The sequence below is a fragment of the Falco biarmicus genome, chromosome 9 (assembly GCF_023638135.1).
Source record: "Falco biarmicus isolate bFalBia1 chromosome 9, bFalBia1.pri, whole genome shotgun sequence".
Taxonomy (NCBI): domain Eukaryota; kingdom Metazoa; phylum Chordata; class Aves; order Falconiformes; family Falconidae; genus Falco; species Falco biarmicus.
In genome coordinates, this window is record NC_079296.1 from 14,302,128 (window position 1) to 14,326,098 (window position 23,971).

General features: G+C 57.0%; 2 protein-coding genes across 3 annotated transcripts in view; both read left to right on the plus strand.

The window, feature by feature from the left end:
- The window catches only part of LOC130154776 (uncharacterized), a 126,510-nt gene extending 115,087 nt beyond the window's left edge, over nt 1-11,423 (plus strand). The window contains exon 4 of the mRNA XM_056351226.1: nt 11,318-11,423. Within this exon, the coding sequence (XP_056207201.1) occupies nt 11,318-11,380 (63 nt within the window). The 3' untranslated portion in view covers nt 11,381-11,423. The remainder of the gene's footprint in view (nt 1-11,317) is intronic.
- An 8,317-nt stretch (nt 11,424-19,740) lies between these two features.
- On the plus strand, nt 19,741-23,209 carry NTMT1 (N-terminal Xaa-Pro-Lys N-methyltransferase 1). Of its 2 annotated transcripts, none has more exons than XM_056351225.1 (5): nt 19,741-19,847; nt 20,718-20,782; nt 21,616-21,808; nt 22,036-22,288; nt 22,707-23,209. In XM_056351225.1, exons 3-5 carry the CDS (start codon nt 21,647-21,649, stop codon nt 22,961-22,963), a joined length of 672 nt encoding a protein of 223 aa, XP_056207200.1. In that variant the 5' UTR covers nt 19,741-19,847; nt 20,718-20,782; nt 21,616-21,646; the 3' UTR covers nt 22,964-23,209. The 2 variants fall into 2 exon arrangements, with proteins under 2 accessions (XP_056207200.1, XP_056207199.1); XM_056351224.1 differs by having other exon boundaries at nt 21,621-21,808.
- Nucleotides 23,210-23,971: the final 762 nt, after the last annotated feature.

The window sequence follows — 23,971 nt, forward strand, 5'->3', positions numbered from 1 at the left end:
ACTTCTGGCTCAACCCTGGACTTGTATTAACCTCTGATCCCTGTGTGAAGGACCCTTTTCCTGTAAAGCCTGACAAAGGATGCCAAGTTTTGGTTAATGTGAGATCTCATCACAGAGGATGGACCACAAATGCTTTTACAAGTGGGGAAACTGAGGCAAGAGACAGTGAGCCATTGAGTCAGTCTGCTGAGGCCAAAGCTGCCACAGGGCCATGCGATTCCCCTCGGTGGGACCCAAATCTGGGGCCACATGTTCTCAAGCCAGCAGAGCCTCTTGCTTGGGCATCCATGGGCGCAGGCGAGCGGCTCTCCCTGTGCCCTCCAACATCTCGGTGGCAGCCGTGCTGCTTGCTTACCACAGAAAAGTCACATTAGGAAAGTATGCGATGTATTTTTAACTGTCTATAATGCAATTTAACAGCTGGAAAGGAGGAAAAAAGCCAGCCTCATGCAATCAGCCAGATCTCTACTGTCCACAAGTGAGGGCTTGGAGGACTCGAGGTTTTTCAGTATGGTTGGGGACCTTGTTGCGGGAAAAGGACAGGAAACAACCTCATCTTTGAGACATGCTCTGGCTCAAGGAAGGCAGCAGGTGCAGGACAGAGGCCAGAGGACCCAGCAGTTCCTGGTGTGACATCCTTGCTCCCTAAAGCCACCATGTTGCCCGCATCTGTAGATGGTGAGTGCTATGGCCAGATCTGATTCCCCAAAGAGCTGGGTGTCCTGGCCATGCTTTGGCATTGGGGTTCTGTGCATGTTCTGGCAACGGGGCTGGCAGTGGAGGTTTCTGGGAGCCAGGCTTTTCTAATCATCTGCTCTGCACTGGAGGCACTTAACATGGGACACGGTTGCCCCTGCTGTCCCTGGTCACAGGTTCCTGCAATGCTCCCAGGGCTGGATTTACTGCAAGGCTGCACCACCACCATCCTCCCTTGGGATGGGGAGGGGTACATGCCCGCCACGCTGCCCCCCAGCCACCACCCAGCACCCTCTACCTTCTGCTGTGTGTAGGGAGGGAGCTCAGCAGGGCTGCAGCGTGAGAGGGGCACTGTGCCCAGGCTCTCACGCATCGCCTCCTGCCTTCCCTGCCCACACCCTGGGTCAGCATCTGCCTCCCGTGCACCGAGATCCTGCCAGCAAGGGGTAGGAGTGGCTGCTATTTGTGTTCCTCTCCGTTCCATCCAGGTAGAAGTGCTCCTCCACTGCCATTAATGGTCTCTGATAGGCCAGAACTTTAACAGGGGCTCACTGGGCAACAGTCGTAGGGCTTATCTGGGGTGTTTGGGTTGGTTTGCTGCCTCCAAGCAACTGGATGCTTAGGGTGGCAAGTTTGCTGCCACCATTGGTGTTACTCCCACCTGCTTCTCCTCGGAGGACTTCTTCCCCTGCCATGGTCCCCAAGACTTGGAGGAAGAGAGCGAGACTTTCCAGCCCTATCCCAGGGGACGCCCCCATGGTAAAGCTCCTGCAAGGAGCTGATTTTCCCCAGAGCAGCTTGGGGTCTGGAAGCCACCAGCAGCTGGTTCGTATATTCAGGCCTTTGCACGCACGCCCTAAAAACAAGCCACAGAACGGCCCAGCAGGGAGGGAGCTTGGCAGGGAAGGGGACTTGGCAGCGGGGGCTCTGGAGAGCACTTGGAGGATGCAGGACCCACTGATGCTCAGAGCTGCTGCTGTTTGCACACCTTTTGTGGGGGGTGTGATGTGAAGTCGGATGGAGTCTTCTCAGGCTGGGGAGTATCTCGCCGGGCAGACCATCACTGGGTTTAGAAAGGGCTGGTGGTGGGAGAGCAAGTGGAAACACAGGCACAGGGTAGGGAAACAACTTGCTGAAGGTCATCGCCAGGCCAGCGGCAGAACTAGGAATAAAATCCAGGTGCATTGAGCTGGTCCTTGGGTTGTATTCATGCATGTGGTTGCATTACCACTGCTGTCCCTGGGCAGGGGCCATTAAAGGTAGAAATAATAACTTAGAGCCGCTGGTGCCCTCTGGAGCCATGCTGTAGGCTGTGGGGCTGGTTTGCATCTTAGAGGAGAGGTCTGGGCATTTGGGTCTCCTTTTCCCTTGGAGCATCTTCCAAGCCCCACTGGGTGGATGGTAGTTGGATGCTGGTTGATAAGATGAAGTGGTTGAAAACACTGCCTTTATTTGGAAGCTTATCTCCAAATCCTAATGAAAACAAGACACAGAGGGAAGCCGGGTACAAGGGAGGGGGAGGACTTGCACTCTAGCGTGGTGGGGACCAGGGCTGGGGGGTGCTAAGCAGAGGGACCTTGTGGAGTTTGGACTCTGGCTGGCCCTGGCACAGGGGGAGAGTGAGATTTGAAAGCTGTGGGGCAAACCCAAGGAACCAGGGCAAGACCATTGAGTCCCATGCCCAGGGAGGGAGAGTCTGCAGGGGCATCTATGGTCCCCCTCCAAGTGCCTGAAATCTGGGAAGCCTCCCTACTTGTTGGGGTTTTTTTTAATTAGGGTCTCAACGAGGAAGAAAAACCTTGAAACCAAGGAAACAAAGGAGACAAAAAGGAAAATGTTGGCTCCTGGAAAGCAGAGCAAGCTGGCGCCAGCACCCTGGAGTGAGGGTGGGTGCTGCCTCTGCTGCCCTGATCCCTTCCTCTTCAGCTGGGGGGCAAAAAGGTGACTAGGTTGAGTTGCAATAAAAAGATGAGAAGTGAAAGGAAGGGTCTTGTGCAGGGAGGGAGGAAGGGCTTTGCCCTGGAGGATGTCAAGCCACTCGGAAGGAGACTACTTTGGTGCAAGAGGGATGATGGAGGAGGTGAGCAGAGGTTTTTAGGGGATGCTGTGGAGCAGAGAGCAGCTATGGTGGGCTCATCGATCCCACAAGGGGCTGGACTTTCCAGACACTAAAATAATACTTCCAGACCAAAAGTTATGGGGTAGCGGGGCTGGGAAAGTGGGGGATGAGATGTGTGCATGTGTGTGGATGTAGTTGTGGCTGTGTCAAGGCCTATAAATCACAGTGGTGTGGACTGAATCTCCATCGAAGGAAATTATTCCTTGCCAGATTTGGAAATTTCCCCTCAGCAACCTCGATTTTCCCCACCAAGCAGCAGAGACACAGGATCCTGATTATGGCAAGGGCAAAACCTTGCCTGGGAACCCAGCATCATGAAGGAGGGTTTCACTGCCCTGCAGCCCATGGTGATGGGGTTGCATGGGCAGAGCCCTGTTTTTCCCAGCATTGGGGCTGATCTGGAGCGGTGCTCAGGGTCTGGGGGTGTACACCACCATCACTCCCCATCCCTTACCCTCGTTCCCCCCATCCAGGGCCGGCCGGGCCCAGCTCTGCTGTGCTGGGGGAGCGTAACTTGATATTTTCCTGCGCGTCCCCCAGAGGGTTTTTTCCATTACACAGGCAGAGCAGAGCAGAGCAGAGCGGAGCTGCCTGCTCGCCCGCTTGCCCGGCTCCCCCGCCTGCAACCTCTGGCACCGCTTTTCCAGCGGCACATTGTGCAAATGTAACCTTTCAGCGAGCCACTCCTACGGCAGGAAGCCGGGGGGCTCCGCTCCTGCCAGGAACGCAGCCGGCGCGGAGCTGGAAGGCAGCCCGTTAATCAGAGCCGGCTGACAGCGAAGCACACATCCTGGGCAACAGATTTCTGCTCCCTCTCCCTCGCTTGCTCAGCCTCGCATTCCCGCTCCCGCTCGCTGCGGCTCAGCTACGCGGTCTGCCCTGCCATCCCGCCTGCCTCCCCATGCTCTTGCTCTTCTTCCTCAGGCTGCCGGCTGCGCTCGTGCTCCCCGGGTGCTCGCTTTCCCTCTCTGTGCCAAGTGAGAGCTGCCCATGCTGCTTGGCACGCAGCCGGTCGGGGTCCTGGCAGGGACCCAGCACCCCCGGCATCCCCCGTGAGAAGGGGACCAGCTGCAGGGAGCAACAGCAGCCACGGCAAGGCAAAGCATGCGCCGGAGCATCATTCCCGTTGCCTGCCGCAGCTCAGGGATGCTGTGCTGGCAAATGGGACCTGTGTGGGGCTATGGTGCTCCCCGGGACCTTGTACAGGGGGGGCCCCGCAGTGACCCCCAGCTGGGAGCTCCCCGTGACACCGCAGTCAGGGCTGTGCTTCCAGCACTGGGTCGCACTCTCTCTTTGAGCGTGACAGCAGTGCTTGGAGACAGTGCCTTGCCCATCTCCCACCCGCTGTAAAAACTGAACAGGAGCTTTCATCTCCTGTGTGTGCAGCAAACACGTCAGGGGGGCTCTTCTCTGCTCACACCCAGCTTTGTCTGGGCACACCAGTGCGTCTGCACCGGTGCCAGCAGTTGCTGCCCCTTCGGGAGGGTTTAGTCCTGGCGCAGCTCCACTGGGCTGCAGCAGCTTGCAGCAGCACACCAAGGCCCAGGGCTGTATCTCAGGTGTGCAGGGCCTGGCAGCACACCCCCCTCTGGGGCGAGGGGCCAGCTGGGCAGGCGTCAGGCTGAGCCAACCCACGTGGGTTACGTGCCCCCGGCTGGGAGGGCTGGGGTGGGACAAGTTGGCCATGCTGGCCAAGGCAATGGCCAGTGGTGCCAGCTTGGGTGGTGTTCCCCAGGAGCCAAACATACCCTCATGCCCAGGTAAAGTCCAGTGAGGAGGAACAGAAGGGTGCGAAAACCCTGTCGTTGCCTTAACCTGTGCAGCAGGCTCCCCTTGGTGCAGGAGTGCAGGGCAATGCTGGTGTCAGGCACCTCTGCACCCTTGCTTTGGGCTTGCCAGGAGCGAAAGGCCACCAAAAATGGTCACATCCAACTTGGTTCCTCCCCAGCTCATCCTGCCCCTGCAAGATCAAGTGCTGAGACTTTTTCTCCTTCAGCAGAGTCCCCTCAGACTTTGTTCTGGTGGAACGGCGGAACTTGATCACGGTCTGCACGTTTTCAGTCAAGACTCTGATTGACCGTTCCTGTTTTGAGACTATAGATGATACTTCCCCTGAATTTAATAATTCAGGGATCCCTCCAGCTCAGGGACTGCCACATGGTGCTGTGACATTGGGGTGGGATTTATCCCCCTCCTAATTGCAAGGGCATGAAAATCAGCTGTGTGGGGTTTCCGCTTCTGAGATGGGTTTGCTTTGCTGAGGACAGGAGGTTTGCATTTTGGAGCTGCTGAGCCTGCCGTGGGCTGGGCCGTAGGTGCGAGGGCTCTTCCAGCTGCCCTTGGACTTATCTGCAGCCCAGCCAGTACTACAAAACACCCTGCATTTATTTTTCATCTCTGATTTCTTCCTGGGTTTGAAACACTAAATGTGCTGCATTGTAGCATCTGTTTTTGCGGTATTTCCAGCCCAGCTGGAAGCAGGAGGCACTTGAAATTCAGAGATGGGAAAAAATAACGGATCTGGTGAGATTTCGTCTTCCTGCCAAAATCACCAAACCTGGGATGCTGGGAGAGCCCTGCTGCAGGCACAGCATCCTGGGGCCCTCACCTCTTCGTTCTTTCCACTCTTTGCTCATCCCAAACCATCCTCTCATTCCCAAATCACTTTTAGGATGCTGCACAAAGCCTGACCCTGCTGTTGAAGCTGGGGATGGGCAGATAATACAGTCACTGAATTTATTTCACCTTTTCCTCTGGTTGCGAATTGTCCAGGAGCAGATGGCGATTTTCTCAAGTGTATCCGTTATTCGAAGTCACTCACTGAGACAGCGATGGCTCAAACAAATCCCAGGCCCCCTGCAAAGCCATCATTTGGTCTTTCCATCTGCCCAGCCACCACTGTCGGCGTGGGCTCAGCTTCCGCCAGCGTGCTGGAGGGAGGTGGGGAGGCAGGAGAGCCGGTGGATAGGGTCAGCCCCATCATCTGTAGGCTTCTGCCTCTTCATCTCTGTGCAGTGCCTGCGGAGTGCAAGGCTCTGGAGGCTGTCGGGAGCAGTTAGGATCCACATCCCAGCTTTGCTGGGCTTTGGAGCTGCGCTGGCTCACTCACATGATGCCTTTCTGTGCCAGTGACAGGGTGAGGCTGACGCACTGGCAGGGTGACCAGTTGCAAACTGGAAAGCTGCTTCTCATGAAAAGACACCGATGACTGACTGTGCTGCACCTCCCTGTCTGACTGGGGAAGAATTGGATGCTTTTAGGTTGGTGAGCAGCCCCAGGAAACCTCATGTGTGCCATGATCCCTGGGACACAGGCTGGTGTTGCAGCGAGGGCTGGAGGGTCTGTGCAGGGATGTGTCCAGCTTTGGGTGATGGATGTGATGAGGGGACCTGCAAAAGCAGCCCAGGGATGACCGCAGGTAGCCAAAGCCCTCCCAGTGTTGGTGGCACCTTGCTGGGAAGCCTGGGCAGGTCCGCAAGGGATGGTCTTTGCCTGGCTGGCTTCTGCCAGCCTCCTCTGGTGCTTCCGAGGGTACCCGGGTGTCCACGGCTCTGCTCTGGGCACTGGCAGATTGGGAAGGGGCCAGGCGCAAGTTTTGATCCAGACCCAAGATACACCCCCAAAAAAACCCAGACCCAAAACCAAACTCGAATGGAGAGAATGGGGAGAAACATGTGAATTCCCAAGCTCACACTTAGCCCAGCAGTTGGTCCTTGGAGCTGGGGCATCCTCAACTTCGCCACCCAGAGAGGGGCTGAGCCAGGGGAACACTCCCACAGCGATCTGCTCCCTCCTCCTGGCTGGATTTGCCATTTTTCCCTTTCCCATCTTCTCTTTTTCCCTCCCCAGCAGAGACCCGGCTCTGGCTGTAGGGGACCCAGTGCCCTCTCGCAGGGGTACGAGAGCCATGCAGGGGACACAGGGGGGCTGTGAAGGGTTCAGAGAGTGAAACACTTTGAAATGCCGTTTCCTCTCCCTTCAGGCTAAACAAATACCACCACCACCACCCTCCCCTGGCCGGGAGTTGCCTCCCACATCCCACAGGCCTTTGTTCCCAGGCTTTTATCCAGGGCTGGGGAAGGGGCCAGGATCCCCTAGCCTCCCCAGGGACACCCATGCCGACAGGGTCCTGTGCTGCCTGGGATGCTGAGGGGAGGCAGGAGATGAGAGCCTGCTGTGCCCCTTGTTGCAGGGCTTACGGACACCCCATGAACAACCTTCGTAGGCCTCAGTGGCCTCCAGCCACTGTTCCCCCTTGCCTGCCACCCCGCTGATGCTTTTTCTCATGGAAGAGGTTCTGATCTATCCTGTCCCACCTTGTCCTCTCCTGACACCCTGCCACCAGCACAGCCTGCAGGCTGTACACATCGGCAGTGCCACCAGCTCCGGGGACACCCCCAGATGCAAATCTACACCCACCACCTATGAGACCCTCTAGGCAGAGGGGCACTGGCCACATCCCCATTGCAGAGACCCCACAGAAGAAGCCGAAGCAAAAATTATGTGGGTTTTGCAGAGACCTCTGGCCCCCAGGAACCTATCACCTGGCTTTTCATTTACATCCCAAAAGCCACTTTAATTACACCCCAGGAGGGATCCCTTCAGGGAGTTGCTTTCTGGGGTGAAAAGTTGGTGGAAATAAACGCCTATGGACAGACAAACAACCCCGATGTGACTGAGGAGACTCCATGCCTCAAATGCCAGCCTCAAACCACATCCCTGGTAGTGACACCCTTGCTCTGTGTAAAAGAAACACCTCAATTAAAGCAAAAGTGAGACTCCAAACAAACCTGCTGGAAAGCAAACCCCGACTTTGCCCTGGAGCGAAGCATTTCTCTGGTGACCATGTTCGGAGTAAAACAGGATTGTTTGAAATGTCCCCCGTTGTTCTTGCCTCACACCAGGAATTGCAAGAAGGAAAGAAGTACCTTTTTTTCCCCCCCCGCATTGTTGAAACTGAGAAAGTGACCCTTGGATGAGCAGAAACCGTTGCCCCAGCCTCATCGGTCCCTTTGTGTCCCCGTAGGACCAGGCAGCTGATGCTGGGCCAGCCTCTGCGGCCAGCTGCAGCCAGGGATGTGCAGTCTTTCCAGGCAACAAAATCCCTTCTGCTGCCTGATTTCCTACTGCCTTATCTCCCTCCCGATGGCCAGGTTATCAGGAGGTGGAAAAGGCCTCAGGACAACCTGACCCCAGTCCCTGTGGCAGGGGTGGGAGATGGCTGGGGGCGGGAGGGGGTGTGGGTGGGGGCGCAAAGCTTTGCAAAGGGCAAAAGCAGGGGACTGTCAGCATTCAGTGGTCCCATCCTGCGTGAGGCAGAGCCCTTTTTCTCCTGCTGACATCTTCATTGTGTGCGGCGGGATGGGCAAAACATCCTTGGGGAGCAGCTTTGGAGCTGGGGTGAGCACAAAGACCTCGAGTTGCCTCCTTGTCACCTCCACCCATGGGACAGCCCCAGGGATGCTAAGCCCTGGCACAGTGAGCGGAGGAGGCTGTGGGGCCGGCTCGTGGGGAGGGCAGCCCCGCAGCTAAGTGCCGCGCTTGTCACCCAGACAAGAGATCAATAACTAATTTCACTGCAGCAGCAGTGCCGGTTTTTTTCCAATAATTGTGAGCCGGTGGTGGGGAATGAGACTCTCAGCACCGCTCCACACCAGCCTGCACCCGATCAATCGCCACACCGCTGGGGCAGCAGGAAAACTCATTTTTCTCCTTTCTTCCTTCTCTCCCACCTCCTCCCACTCCATCCCTCCTCCTCCTCCTCTTCCCAGTGTGGTGCTGGCTGAGCCGAGGGTTGTGTCCCCACACTGGGTGGGACGTGGGCTTGGGCTTTCCCAAGCCATCCCTCTGGTGGCGGGGGCAATGGCTGAGCTTCCCGTGCTGCCTCAACAGCCCTGAGCGCTTCAGTCCCCATCACTTGCTGGACCTGTCTCCTTGTGCAGAGCATCGGTCCCAGCAGCGCGGATGAAGGTGGTAGAGGAGCAGTTTCTCCTCTCATTGGTGGGATCGGGGGCTCCCAAGGGCGCCCTGGCTACTGGGCTGTGACTTTTGGTGGCCTGTTGGTGCCTTTATGTGGTCCAAACGTGACTCTTATTTTTATAGCAATGCAGAGCAAAATATCTAGTTTTTCATCCCCTGAGCGGTTGGCTGGTCTGCTCCAGGGCACAAGCCCTACTGAGCTTCTCTCATAACCATTCCTTATCCCTTCTGTAACCCCATGGTGCCTCAGTTTCCCCCCATATTATCTCTAATAGATGAGAACATCCTCTCCTGCTCCCTCCAATGCCATTACAAGCCACCATGGGCTCCATGTCTGGGGCAGAAGATGTTGCTCGCTCCCAGCTCACAGGGTAGTGCTTGGTCTTGGGGTCCCCAGGTTGATCCGTGGGGTCCCATGATCCATGCACCTGCAAGGCAGCAGAGTGATGCTGTGTACTCAGCATCTCCCTGGGATTGAGAGGGGGACAGACAAGGGTTGAATCTGGGGCACCTTTGGCTCTCTCCAGTACCTCCAGCAGGCTGTGGATGAGGTGCTGTGCTTGGGCACTGCTGCGGGGAAGGCTCAGCAGTGGGTTTGTCACTGCAGCATCTTCCAAGCCCATCTAAGCACTGTACACCCAGTGGCAGCAGTGCAGCCCCTTGCTTCTTTTTCCTGAATTAAGACCCTCCTCCCTGGTACCCTGAGAGCATCCCCATGAATTAAAGACCGCCTCTGCTGCACAGTGCCAAGTGCTGCCTGCATAATTTCAAAGTTTTATTACTTGCCTTGAAGGCACTTATTGATTGGGGTCCTCTCCAGCTGATGGAGCATTTAGTATGGCCTGGCCTGGCCAAGCAAGGCTGAAATCTCAGCCTGTCCAGCTTAGCTAAGCTGTGGCTTAAAACCTCTGAGACACAGGTGCTGGGACACCTCTGCTCCCAGGAGCGGGATCTCCATGTGCATGTCCTCACTGAAGCTGTTTGCACTTTGAGATGCTTTTCTGATTCTCAGTCTCAGCCCAAGAGCTGGTGCCCCCAGGCCATGCCACATCCCGCCTGGGGTTTAACCCAGAGAAGGATTTTTCTGGGGGAGTTTGAGGTGCTGTTAGGAACAGGGGTGAGGGCAGTTTGGGGGGGTTCTGCTCTGTTGAGACATCTGCACCCTGGCGCATGGAGATGCTTATGGGATTTGGGGTTTATGTGCAACACTCACTGTTGGGTGCAAGCAACAACTTCCCAGCGAGCCACGCTGTGTTCACACGGGCATGCACACAGTGTGAGTGCTCCAGTAAGGAAGCTAGACGCCTGCCCGCTGGCTTTACCCTGCAGCTCTCCATGGTGCACAGGCTATCATCTGCCCCTTAGCTTGGCTTTGGAGAGGAGCTGGCAGCAGCCAGCATCGCCTTTGCTTTCAAGCTCTCCCTGCCACTGCTGGACGCTGTGGGGCTTCAAGGGCTACTGAGATGCCATGGAGGACCGCTGACCTACCTTGGTGCTGGAAGGTGGGCCCACCCCACTAGCCCAAGCACTCCCGTACCTCCTGATGCCTGCACCGGGGTCCCCCTCCCCATGCCATCACTGGCACTGGATACCACATGCAAGTGGGGGCTTTGCCCACTCCACTCCTCACACTGTGCTGGTCTGGTGGCTGGGAACCCCCTTCCAGCAGCTGTTTGGCCCCAGAGTAAATGCAGCAGCCGGTGGTGAGTGTGGCTGAGCCATGGCTCCATGGCCATAGAATTGGCCACTTCCACCCTCTCCCAATTTTTGTGCCCTTGGAGCCCTCTAGTCTTGCTCCCAGTTCCCCCTGTCCTGGTGCATGGCTGGGCTGGGGTTTGGGGGAGCAGGGGGTGGGAGGGTGGGAGCCCCAGAGGGTGGGAGCCCCCACGGCTCCTTTAAGAAACCCACAACCAGCTCCAGAAACCAGCTCAAGGTCACAGCAGGAACCTTCGGACTTGGCAGCAGCGAGCAAGGGAGGAGGGAGGGAGGGAGGGAGGGAGGGAGGGAGGAAAGCTGACTGAGATCAAAATGAAATCACAGCCAGGGAGAGGGGATGGCTGGCAGCACAGCAGGGGGGAGCAGGAAGGTGGGGTGCAGCGGAGCACGGCATGCAGGCGGGTCCCACCCATGGGTGCCCCCCAGGATTGCTGTGGTCCTGACCCCAGCACAGACTCTTGAGGCTTCGCTGTGCCCCCAGCACAGAGCCCTGTGGCTCCTGAGCACCATCCAATGTGCCCACGGTGGTCCAAGCCAAGGAAAGTCCCCTTGTGCCCCAGAGCCACCCTGGGAATGCTGGAGTCACATCCCTCCCACAGGACTTCCCGGGCTCCACAGGAGGTTTCCAGCTCCGACAGGAGCAGAGCAGGAGGGAGCTGCCGGCTGGGAGAGTTGGCTCCTGCAATGGCTCATGGCATGGCCCACTCCCAGATTCTTACCTCATTTTCCTTTTAAAGCTGGTTTTCCTTTTAAAGCAGCAGCTCCTGGAGTCCTGTGATCACTGCTGAATCTCTGTCTTCATTTCAGGCCAGGAGGACCTTCAGAGCTGTCCTCACCAGAGAGTACAGTGGGGGGAAAATGAGCCTTTAAAGGCTCAAACACCAGGAAGTTAATAAAAGACAAATAAAGAGCCCTCAGCATTTCCCTCTTTTTTTTAATCTTTGCCATTGAAATGACTCACAAATCTGGGTGCTCCGACTTGTCCTCTGGACAGGTAAAGCCAGGTGAAGCAAAGGTACCAGGGATGAAGAAAATCCCTCATGGAGCAGGATGCATCTGGGATAGCCCATCCCCTCCCAGCCCCAGGGCCTGATCCTGCCCCATAGGCTGCAGCACATTTACTCATGCAGGGAGCCACTGGCTTAACACATCTGGGGGCTTTTGGGGGACAAGCAGGAGCAAAGCTCAGGCAGACCCAACCCTGCAGGGTGCTTGTGGCCAGGCTGGGGCTCAGCTGCGGCTCTGAAGCAGCTTGTTCTGGGCTTGGTTTGGAGATGCCCGATTTTAATTTTCATCAGCAGAATTAATCTGTGAAGTTATTTTCCCTTCCTCCCCCTCCCCTTCCTCTCCTCCCCGCTTTATACAGAGAATTTGATCATTTCTCCCAGGAGCTCAGCACCATTAACATTCACTCCCAATGTGTGCGAGCCGCACTGCATCACCAAGGGCTGCCACTGGTGCTGCTGGGTCCAGTACCCAGCCCCGGCTTGAAGGGACCTGGGTGTCAGCTTTTCCCTCCCACAGCCCAGGCTTGGAGAGCCCCTCTGCCCCCCGACTCCATGCTGGGCTGCCCCAGCAAAGCAAAGGAGGGTGGGATCCTGGCCTCCAGCTTTGCTCCGCTGGAGCTTGAGCTTTTTCAGAAAATGAAAGCTGGGGGGCTCTGGGAAAAACAACCAAGCCAAGGGCATGGCCAAGTCTTGGAAGATTTGGTTTTAAGTCATGCAGATTGGTAACCTGGGGCTTTCCTGGAGTTGCATAAATTTGTAGGCTTTGGGTTTTCATTAATAAAGGTTAACTAACTTATTTTATTATTATTATTATTAATAATAATAATAAATAATAATGATGATGATGTTATTAAATATCACAGGCCAGGCTGCCTTCCCCAGCAGTAGCATCAGGGAGCTGCAGTCAGCACAGCCTCTTCCATCCGGCACTGTGCTGGCTGTGCGCCTCAGCTCTGTATGCACTATAGGTCTGTGCTATAGATCCAAGTGCAATGTATGTAATCTATATGGGAAGCAGCCTGTGCTGAGACTTTGCTTTCTTTGCTTAGTTGAGGTCTGAAGTGGGGCCAGGAGCTCAAGCAATTGGGAAGGGAGGAAACACAGAGCCTGATGGTTTTAACACTTGGCTGGAGTGTAGTGGGGAGCACCATTGCCGGTGCCCAAACCCAGCCGGGTTTCACCCCTGGGGTTCCCCAAAAGCCTCTTTGACCCCCATTTCAGGTCCTTCTCGGCTCCACAGCCCGCCCAGCAGCAGCACTAACCCACACTGCAGCCACCCACTTTGCAGCCAAAGGGATGCTGATGGGTAGCAGCAGCCCCAGGGAAGGAAAAGGGACTTTTGCATCAACTGCTGCCCTTTGGATTTAATTGAAGGCAGCGGTGGCAGCGCCTGCCTGTGTGCAGGCATAAAAGCCCACCTGCGTCCACCACACTTAACCATTTCCTTTCCTGCACGCGAGCCCTCCTGGGGTGTCCCTCCTGAGAAATTACATCAGCTCTGAATGGGAAGTGCAACTGAGCCAGCCTAGCCCAGGAAAAAAAGAAGCAGCAAAAGAAAAACAAATTCAGAAACTGGAATGGAAAAAAAAGGTTAAACCCTGTGTGCACTGCCACCCCCATCACCCCACAGCTCAACCCAGGCAGGAGTGAGAGGTGAGGGTGAGCCAGGGCAGTTGGTTTGTCCAACCAAGGCTGTGCAGAAGGGGGTGGTTTTTGCTTTAGCAGGATTCTTGCTTCAATACAGTCCTTTTTTTTTTCCTTTTCTTTCCTTCTTTCTGGTTATGGAGAAGGGAGCAGCTAGGTGCTGATCCTGCTGCAGCCCAGCCGTGCTGCTGGGCGAGGGCAAAGAGGCGAGGAGCTGAGCGCTTTATTTTTAGTCTCAGTTTAACAAGTATTAATTAATAAGAGTGTAAATGCTAATGCTGAGATGACACAAACTGCATTGCCTGAAATGAATGTTTGGGACCTGTCTGTGCCAGGATTTACAGCCGGGTGTGTTCATAGGGGCTAAATCATTGCTCAAACTGCAAGGATAAGCTGAGCCGGCTTTCTACCACCCAGCCCAGCACTGGCCGTGCCGCAATGTGATGTGCTGGGGGATTGGGGGCTGGCTCCCTGGCAGCACCTCACCACGTCACGTTGGCTTATCCCTGCCTGGCAAAAAGTCCCAGGAGGTTTTGCAAAGTGTGGGCCATTTCAGCCTCTCCCCATCCAAGCTGAGTTGGTGCGGGGTTACGCTTTGCAGAAGGATTTATTGGCCCAGTGGACTAACTTTGGAAAAAAAATATCATTTTCCTCCTGTTAAGTCCCTCTGTCCTGCCTGTCCCCTGCCTGTGGCTAGCAAGAGCTCAGCTTGGCCAAAGGCATGAGAGGAGGCTCAGGAGGATGAGGAGGTGAAGAAGTACCCCTGGCCAGTAAGATACAAAGGCTTTTGGCCCCTTGGCACCAATACACTGGCTGGGTTTGTTAGCATCACAAAAACAATCAACTTGAAGCTCTGTCAGTGTTTCAGCTGTAGAGTTATCAGGATGTGACAGTCCAGTACCTGTGGGGCTGGGGACCCTTGCCCGCGGTGGGGGCACAGGGCAGCAGGTGGGAGGAGGAGGAAGCGGGGCTGTGCATGGGGGCTTATCCTGGCTGCAAGCCAGTTTGCTAAGTCAGAGGATTCCAGTGGGCTGACCCCTGCACTTTGAGCCAAGGTGAGGGTGGCTTGGGGTCCTGTGGGACCCAGCGGGTGCCCAGGGCCTCGGGGGGCAGCTCTGGGGCCACGCTTACACCACTCAAGGGGGGCTCTTACATCTTTCCAGAGAGGCAGGTGCTTAGAAGGCCGGATCCAGGCCAGGTTTTCCTCCTCTTTTCTCCTCTCAAATGCAGGCAGGAGGGACCCTGACAGGCTGCTGCTGCTGGCAGTGCACTCCAGCAAGCCCTGCTCACCTGGGAAGCCCAGGAGTGTGGCCAGTGCAAGCCAGGCACATGGCAGCGGGAGCCAGGGAAACTGCTTAGTACACACTGCATCCTCCCAGTGCCCACACCGCATCGTCCCAGCGCCCACACTGCATCTGCCCAGTGCCCACTGAGTCCTCCCCAGAGTGCTTGCTGCATCCCCCAGCCCATGAGCTGGGGCAGAGGTGGGAGCTGGCAGGACCGCAGAGCACCCCATGCCAAGAGGGCTCCCCGTCACCTGAGAGGGCTCAGCTGCCATTTCAGGAAACCCAGAAAGGACTGAGCTGGTTTTCTTCAAAGGTCTGGAAGGATACAGTGCTGGCAGTGTGCAGAGAGGTGTCACACTGTGGTTCAAGGCGGGTGAGGAGTCACAGGGTGGGGAGCTGATCACAGCTCATTAGTGCCAGAAAACCCCTGGTTTTCTGATCTGGGTGACCCACTGGAACCACCCTGGTCACTGGAGCTGGGTGCTTGGCTGCTGCCACCCGCAACGGTGGGCGCTTGGGAATTACAGCGAGTTATTCAGCTGCCCCCCTTCCAAGCTGGCAGGTGGCCCTGTGCCAGGGTCACTCCTGCCTGCGCTGCATGGCCCGGGGCAGGCAGTGCCACAGAGCTGAGTCGCAGGGTGAGGATGCTCTGGCCTGGCCCCTCGTAGCCCCTTGCTGCCCCACAGGGATCCAGCTGGGGCGCTGGGGACCACACAAGAAATCCCCACCCACAGCCTCCCCAAAACCCCCGCTGCAGCTGGCCCGGGGCACCTTCCCGTGGGCTGGGCACTGCCGTGCTGGGGCCAGCGTGGCTCAGTGTGCCGCAGAGGGATGCGCTGGTGGGATGCATGGCCATGGCACAGTCTCTCTGCTCAGGCTGGCTCCCCGAACAGCATGCTGCCACACTCCTCTTCAGTGGCTCCGTTCGTATCATCGAATTTTAATTTAGTTAGTTGAGTTCTTTAAATAGTGTGAACTTGCTAAGTGCTTTGCATATTTTATACTCATGAGTAACATTTATCAAACAGAAAGCACAATTAATCAAAGAGGGGAGCTTTTGTAACTCAGAGCAGTTTGTATTCTCTCTTTCTCCCTACTGTGCGCTTTCCTCCATGTCTCCCTCCTGTTCTCCTCTTCCTCCCTGCTGCCCTGCACCGGCCACGGAGCCAAGGCAGCTCCACTGTGCGCTACACATGCATATACACACACAAGTACATACTTGTTCTTGCTCCCTCCTCCCCCCGCCGTGTACACCATACATGCATATATAAAAATATGGTTTATATATATGTATATACATTTGTGTGTATGCACATATATATATGCATATATCCATGTGCATGTATCTATATGCATATACCTATATCTATCTATCTGATGTATAAATATATGTGTATATAAGTATGGTGTGCTGTATTATGTATATGTATATGTATATGTATTATGTATATGAATATATGTACTTACAGGCACAAATGGTCCATTTGCAATATATATATATATACACACATATGCACAGTTGTTATACCCACAATATTATACACAGTGCACAGAATTTTTATGTTTATATATATATATATCTACACACACTATATCTATTATCTCCTATCCAGTATATAGCATACAGTTTATAGTATATCACATATATTACACTATATATAATAAATACATTTTAGATCTTTTGGGCTGCTGGGGGGTTCAGCAGTGTTGGTGGTGATGCTTCAGCCTCCCCAAGAGCACCAATAGCTGAAGGAGTAAGGTGGGATGGACGGTCCCAGCCCCAAGCCATGCTGGCTGGCCACCTGGCCAGCAGAACTGCCCAACCAGCTACACCTGGGGACAGTGACTGGTCACAGGGACATGGGAGGCCCTGGCAAGCCCCCTGGGCATGAGTGTGGCCGCAGCCTCCCAGCCTGGGTCCTCTATCCTTGCTGGGTGCTGGAGACGAGGTACAGACCAGGGTTTGCTTTTGGGACAAACAGCAAAGGGACGATGACCTCTGTCCCCAGGACATCTGTATTTATTTTAAGGGCAGGGTCACCCAAACCAGTCAGGTTTCAGGGCAACACAGAGGTGAAGCCTGTGCCGGTATCCAGGGAAGAGCTGGCACTGGTGCTGGAAGACGAGAGGTGACAGAGCATGGGTGGCACGAAGGGACCCACGTCTCTGCCACCCCTCTGAGCACCTTGGCAGCTCTTGGCAGAGCGAGGAGAAGCCCTGACCTAATTTATTCTGACTATTCAAGCCTTGGCTGTGTCACTGTGGAGGCAGCTGAAGGAGCTGGGCAAACATGGACACAAGGGCAGGTTTGACCAGCTTCAAACCCTGCCGTCTCAGCAGAGCAAAGGAGGTGGGACTGTCCTGCACGGTTCCCTGCAAAGTACCTCGGGGCTCTTCCCCAGGCCTCAGAGGGCTTCGTTGCTCTATTAATTGCCATTAATGGCAGCAAACAGGGCAGCAGGTGCCTGCCCAGACCCGGGTTAAATGCCACCGAGGGAAGGGCTATGCCGGCACTGCAGGACCTGCCTTGCAAATCGCCTGCAACGATACGCGCTGTCCTGGTCACCCTTTCTCAAAAATGATAGTGCAAAATTAATTAGAATTAATTAATCAGAAAAGGGTAATAAGGGTGATTAAGCACCTGGGGAAAAGAAAAAAATATATATTCCTGAAGGGCAATTGCAGTGCCAGTGATTACCTTGAAAAGTGGCAAGTGAGCGGGAGCCAGTGGAGAGCGTGCAGGGAAACAAATGGGCTGGAGAAGGGGGTCTGGGCGGTGTTTTCTGTCTCATCACACAAGGAATTACCAAATGACAAGACTGAAACCAGTTAGAGGAAAAGCATTTCCCAGCAGCAGCTACCACGGGGAGGCAGCTGAGCCTAGGAGGGGAGCTCTGCGGCTGCCATGTTTTTTGCAGACTTGTCTTTGCGCAAACTGGCCCCAAGGCTGGACCTGTCTCCAGCAAAGAGTGGGACTCAATACGGTGTCCTCGATGATGGGACCCTCATCCCCAGCCCCAGCCATTTACCAGGCTCAGGAGTATGGTGAGCCAAGGGAAGCTCAACCGATTTCTTTCTCCTCTCTTAATTTCCAGCCATACTCTGTTGCCTTAATAATAATAAATAAATAAATACAAATTAAAAAAAATATTAATAATAAACAATAATAAGAAATCATCAAAGGGAACACAAGTAAGCAAGGCTGGGCCCCGGGTCAAGGCAACCACTGCAGGTTTCATTGTAACCCGAGGAGCTGAAGCGGAGCCCCAGCCCCAGAGGGACAGGAGCACCGGTCCCTCCCTACCACCATGAAGGGCTTCTGCAGTGGGGAAGGATGGAGGGGGTGACTGGGACCTAGTGGAAAGGATTTTCAGGAGCCCCAGTGCAGCACAGTGAATAAAAAGGAGAAAAAATATCTTTTCTGGAGAGGCAAGGGGAGCAAATACTGCAGGATGCTGTGGGAAGTAGGGGGCATGGATGGTATGTGGATGTCATGGCCTGCTTCAAAATGCAGGTGACAAGCAAAGTGATGCAGTGGCTGCTGGTGGCTTCAGTGAGGGGGAACCTGGTGGGTTTTGGTCGTTCAGGTGCCTGTGCATGGAGGACATTCACCACCATGCACCTCCCAAGACATCACCCCACCCTGGGAGCAGCCAGGCACTGCTGTCCTGTGCTCACTGTTCCCCGCCTGGTAACAGAGCCTCGTTTCTTTAAAATCTGGAAAGCAAAGCAGGGTGCAAGCAGCACTTCCTGTGCTCAGAGATGCTCTCCTTGCATCCCCAACTCTGCAGCCGACTGTGACACATGCTCCCAGCCCCTGCCATGAGCCCTTGGCTCCAGTCGCTGCTGCCCCTGGCACGCTCAGGCCCTGATGCAGGGACTCGGGGGACCTGGGGGTGCCCACGAGCTGTCCCAGGGCAACAGCTGCATGCCCAGTGGTGGGGTCTTCCTCCACTATCTGCACAGGCACCATGGAAGGGTGGCAATGGGCCCTGGCACTGAGACCGCGTCCTGGTTGTGCCATGGATTTTTGAATGGCTGTGGGATGAGCAGCACTGTTTTGGGCACAGCAAGTCCCTGCAGGGGCCATTAGGACATTCTGGGGTGTAAATGGTGCTGGCTGCATGGGAGCAGACCCCGCTCCCCCTGTGCCCGTGCAGCAATGTCCCCATTGCAGCTACCTTCTGCCTGCGCTGGGTGACGTCAGGCAGATTCTGTTCCTGCAGTTTTTGTGCCAGTCGCTGTCAGGGGGAAGGTGAGGGAGGGGGCTGATGCCCTGCTGAGGGAAGGACTTACCTTGTATTAGACACCAGAGAATCCACATTGTCCTCCTTTCCCCAGGCTGCAGCCAGCCAGTTTTGTCACCGTCCCTGTCCCCACAGCAATGCCCTTCCAAAGGCCTCGGATGCTGCAGGTCCCTGTCCACGGGAGCGGGTGTGTGTGTCTCATGCCTGTCCGACTGGAGGGGCGGGGGGCGATGGGGTGGGGTGCTGCCCTCGGCCGGAGGGAGGCCATCACGCAGAGGCCGGGGGGGAGGCAGCCTCACCGGAGGGGCACCCCGGGCCGCGGGGGTGCCGTGCGGAGATGGCCACAGCTGTGCTGAGCCTGCCCGGCCTCAGCTCCCCGTGCTGGCCTGGCAGGGCAGGGCAGGGCGAGCCGAGGACATCGCCGAGGGCGGCGGGAGCGGTGCCCCCGCCGGGGCGCAGGGTGGACGCGGGGCAGTGGGGTGTCGGGGCCCGGAGCGCCGGGCGTGCGGGGCCGGTGCCCCCCGGCAGGAGGCGGCCAAGTTCCCGCGGCGGCGGCGGCCAACGGCAGGGCAACAGCGTCACCGCGCGGCCGCGGCGGGGCGCGGCGGGACGGGGCAAGGACAACGGGACAGGGCCGGCGCAGCGGCGCGGCCGGGGGCAGGGGCGCAGCCCGCTCCCCACGCCCCCTCGGCTGCCCTGCCCCCCGGGCCCTGCCCCCCCGGCGCCACCCCGCCGGGCCCCGCCGCCGGGCCTCCGCGCCCGCCTGCGCCCCAGCCGCAGCACGGTGCCGGGCCGAGGGCCGTTGGCGGGGGGTGGGGCGCTGCTCGGGCCGAGGGGGCGGCACGGAGCCCCGCCGGGGCCCGCGGCCAGCCCCGGGGCCGCTCGTGACGCCGCACGGGCACACGTCGCGGCGAGACGGGGCCCTCCCGCCGCCCTGCACCGCACCGCGGCTCCCCCGGCGCCGCCCCCGGCCCCCCCGGTGCCCCCCGCCCTCCCGCGCCCCCCCACGGCGGCCCCCGCTTCCCGGGGCGCCCCCCCGCGGGCAGCCGGCGCGCGAGCGAGGAGGGCCCGCCCCGAGGTGACATCACCCTGACGTTACCGTGAGCTCCGCCGCCTGGTTGGTGGCCGGGAGAGAGTGCGGCGGCTGCCTGAGGTAACCACGGGGGCTGCCGGGGGTCGCGGCTGTCCGGTCCGCGGGAGCGGGCGGGACCGGGCACCCCTCGGCAGAGCTGCCGGCGCCGGATCCGCCCCCCCGGCGGCCAGAGCCGCAGCCCGGCGGCCTGCGGGGCTCCCCGCGGGGGTGTGTGGGGAGGTGTCGGCTTACGCCGCAGCCCAGGAGCACGACGGGCCTCCAGCCCCGACGGAGGGTACCGGGGAAACGGCTGGTTTAGGCCTTGAACCAGGAACCGCCCCTCGCACCCCCACGGGCAGGGCTGGTGTAACCCCCCAGCGCCCGGGATGGGACCCCAGCCGCCCCCCACCCTGCAAGTGGCCCCAGAGATCGGGGAAGGGGCCTCACTCTAAGGTGACCCCCCACCCCGAAAGCAGGGGGGGCCGGCGTGACTTGCACCCCACAGGTGTGCGGGTCTGCGGGGCGAGCACCTGGTGCCTGCAGCTCGGCTGCGGAGCTGCCACTGCACCGGGGCTCTCGCGGCAGCGGGGACATGCCAGCACCGAGGCCCAGGTGGGTAGAGCGCCGGGCTGGGTCATCCTGCTGGCTGCTCCCGACCTGTGCCGGTGGCCCCTGACACCCTGAGGAGTGTCACCAAGGACTCACCAAGTCAAAACCGGGGCCAAGGAAGGGGTGACACTGTTGAGAGGGCAAACCCGGGTCTCAGCCCATGAGATCAAGCGGCAGGGCCTAAATCCTCCGGCCTCCTGCCCCCTCGGATCTATGGGGTTGCCTGCGGGGGTTGGGGCGGCCCTTTCCTCCAGTTCCCTAGGGCTGCAGTCAGCCTTGCCCAGGCTTGCAGGACTAAAGGGGTGATTTGGGACTAAATTCCCGTCTTTTTTTTTCCCCTAGATCACAGCACAGAGCAGTCCTTGGCACCACTGAGCCAAACTGGATTTCAACCGGTGATCTGTAAGGTGAGATGCTGTGTCCCCCTGCTCCCTTCTCAAACTGTTCAAGACCACGCAAGGGCCACCGAAACTGTCTTAAGCTGCCATAGAAAAGGTTTTGTTTTTAAAGGAGTATTTGCCAGAAATTCAAACCACGAACGCTATATATTTCTTTATTTGTAAAGGAGTTTGAAGGCCTTGGATTTATCCTTTGGCCACCTTAAATCTAGTTTCTAATCCACAGTGCAGTTAATCAAATCCACAGTGGTTTGAATTATGAGATGCCTGGGGGGGATTTATAGCTTGTATTGCTGATTATACCTTGACCTTATTATATTGCAAATATCTAACTTATGGTCACGGCTGAGATTTACAATCCTCAGGTAGGTGATTAGGTAACTTTTAGCAACTCCAAATGTAATTGGAGGTGACTGATGAGGTTGTCACCACAGATAAACATGTAATCTGTAAAACATTAAGACAGGGAAAGAAGAGGGAGAATGGGTGAAAAGGGTGGCTCAGCCCTAAAAAAAACCCAACAAGTAACTGGCTGTATTCTTGAGCAAGGCTCCAGGGTGCCTGGTCTGGCTGAGGCATCCCTACCCAGGAAGGGGGTTTGAGCTTGTTGGTCTCCAGAAAATACCAGGATTTAGATCTTTGTTCCTTCTTGCTCTCAGCTGAAAGATTTTAAGGTTTGAAGTAGCCCTGGGGAGGGAGAAGGGAGTGATGAATGGAAACTGGGGTACTCACAGAGCTGAGTACTCTGCAAGTACAACTGTGAGCAAGTACTCACAGTTCAGGGGGAGCTCTGTGCCTACAGCTCTCTCAGACCTAACCAGCAATTTCTCCCATTTCGGAAGAGCAGGGAGTCCCACGTGCCCCTTGGCCAGCATGACGAGCGAGGTGGTAGAGAACGAGTTTGAGTTTTACTCCAAGGCAAAGAAGTACTGGAAGGACGTGCCCGCCACAGTGGATGGCATGCTGGGGGGCTACGGCCACATCTCCAGCATTGACATCAACAGCTCCAGGAAGTTCCTGCAGCGGTTTCTGCGGGTAGGTGGCATGGTCTGTCATGCTCCCAAAGCCATCTGTCTCCCAGCACTCCCACCTGGGCCCTTCCCTCTGAGATGCTCCATGGGATCCTCTGTTCTGTGCATGCTGGGAGAGCTTTGCCCTGCAATGGATGCCCCAATACCCCAGCCCTGTCCTGTGTGGTTACCTCATTTCTCCTCTGGGGGTACCTTGCAGTGGGATTCAGCCCCTTGTGGTTGTCGTTCCAGGATGGCCCCAACCGGACAGGGACAACCCGTGCTCTGGACTGTGGGGCGGGCATTGGCCGGATCACCAAGCGGCTGCTGCTGCCTCTCTTCAAGACAGTGGACATGGTGGATGTGACAGAGGACTTCCTCACCAAGGCCAAGAGCTACCTGGGAGAGGAGGGCAGGCGGGTGCGCAACTACTTCTGCTGTGGCCTCCAGGACTTCAGCCCTGAGCCAGACTCCTACGATGTCATCTGGATCCAGTGGGTCATCGGTGAGGGTCACTTTGCTTGCAGGCTCTCACCAGCCTGACCCATCCAGCTTCCCCCAAGGGGCAGATGCCCCACGTGCTGGGGAAAGCAGCTTGAGGTCTGCATGAAGGATGAGCATCACAGCATGGGTTGGCGGCTGGGTTGGGGACCTGCCCCCCATCCCTGCCCCATGGAGGGGCACCCGCAGGACACCGTACTGTGGGGCCTTTACCCCCTAGGCCCTTGGAGACCAGGTCAGAGGTGTGGGTTGGATGGAGTTGGATAGTGGGACACAAGTTGGACACCCCCAAGCTAAAGCTTTCACCTGCAAATGGCTCAAGTATCTGGCTGCCTGGATCAGGGGGGCTTCCAACCCCAGCCTCCTCCCCTCCTCCTGCCCTGGTCACTCCGTGCCCTCTAACCCCAGCTCTGCCCCTCTAGGACATCTCACCGACAACCACCTCTCTGACTTCCTGAAGCGGTGCCGTGCTGGCCTGCGGCCCAATGGCATCGTGGTCATCAAGGACAACATGGCTCAGGAGGGCGTGATCATGGACGATGTGGACAGCAGCGTCTGCCGGGACCTGGATGTGGTCCGCAAAATCATCCACCGAGCTGGGCTGCACCTCCTGGCTGAGGAGCGCCAGGAGAACTTCCCCGATGAGATCTACCACGTGTACACCTTCGCCATGAGATGAGGGCAGTGGGAGGAGGTCTCTCCAGGGCCAGCTCAGAGCACAGGCCGACATGGTGGTTCCTACCAGGGCCGGGAGGGGTGAGGACCGTGCCTTCACTGCAGGGTTGCAGACAGAAGCAGGGGTGTCGCAACCCTCTCTCGGGGGCTGGTGGCTAGGTGGCGAGGACGGGGCTTTGTCTTCCAAGTTACTGCTGTTTGTGAAAAGAGGTGTTTGCCAAATACATTTTCCTGCTGTTGCAATTCTGCATGTGGGCTTTGGTGGCTGCAGTGTATTGGTTTGATGTCACCCTTGGGGGCTCTGTACGGGAGTAAGAGGGTCTCCCCTGCAGGAGGCCTGCTCAGTGGGCACCAACAGGTTGCTGACCGCAGTTGCACAGGGCTCCTGCTAGCAGACAGGACTGGGAGCACTTTTGAGACAGTCCAGGCTCCAGGCCTTACTTAGGTGTTTGACCCTTTGCTGCTGCTCACAGTGACAGGCTAGGTCAGGCAAATGAGAGAAATCTGCCATTTCCCTGTGGTGGGTTGAGGAGGCAACACCAGGTTCTGGGGCTTTCTGTGGGTCTCTTCTTTAAACCCACGAGCAGGTGTCCCACATACAGCAAAAAGGGAGGTGGATGTAATCCTGGGTCCCCCACATCCTCCTCCAGAGACAGGGGTAACCCTGGGAGGGAGCTGGGGTGCTCTGGGCTTTAATGAGGAACCTCCTCCGAGCTGCCTCTGAGCCCCCAAAGCTCATTACTGCAGGCTCACAGTGATGCCCAGCACCTCCGGCTCAAAGGCTGTGACGCTACAGCTGCTCCCTAATACCCTGCACCATCACCTGGCTTTGAACACTCCTGTCTCCCTCTTGGTCTTACCCACATCATTTTCCCAAGTCTGGCCCCTGGCTTGTGCCAGCCTGATCCAGCACAACTCAGCCAGCACTGGCAAAACAGCTCGCCAGGTGGGTGAGCCCACACGCAGACCCCAGTTGCAGCCTGTGCCTCCAGCTGGGCTCACATGCAATTCC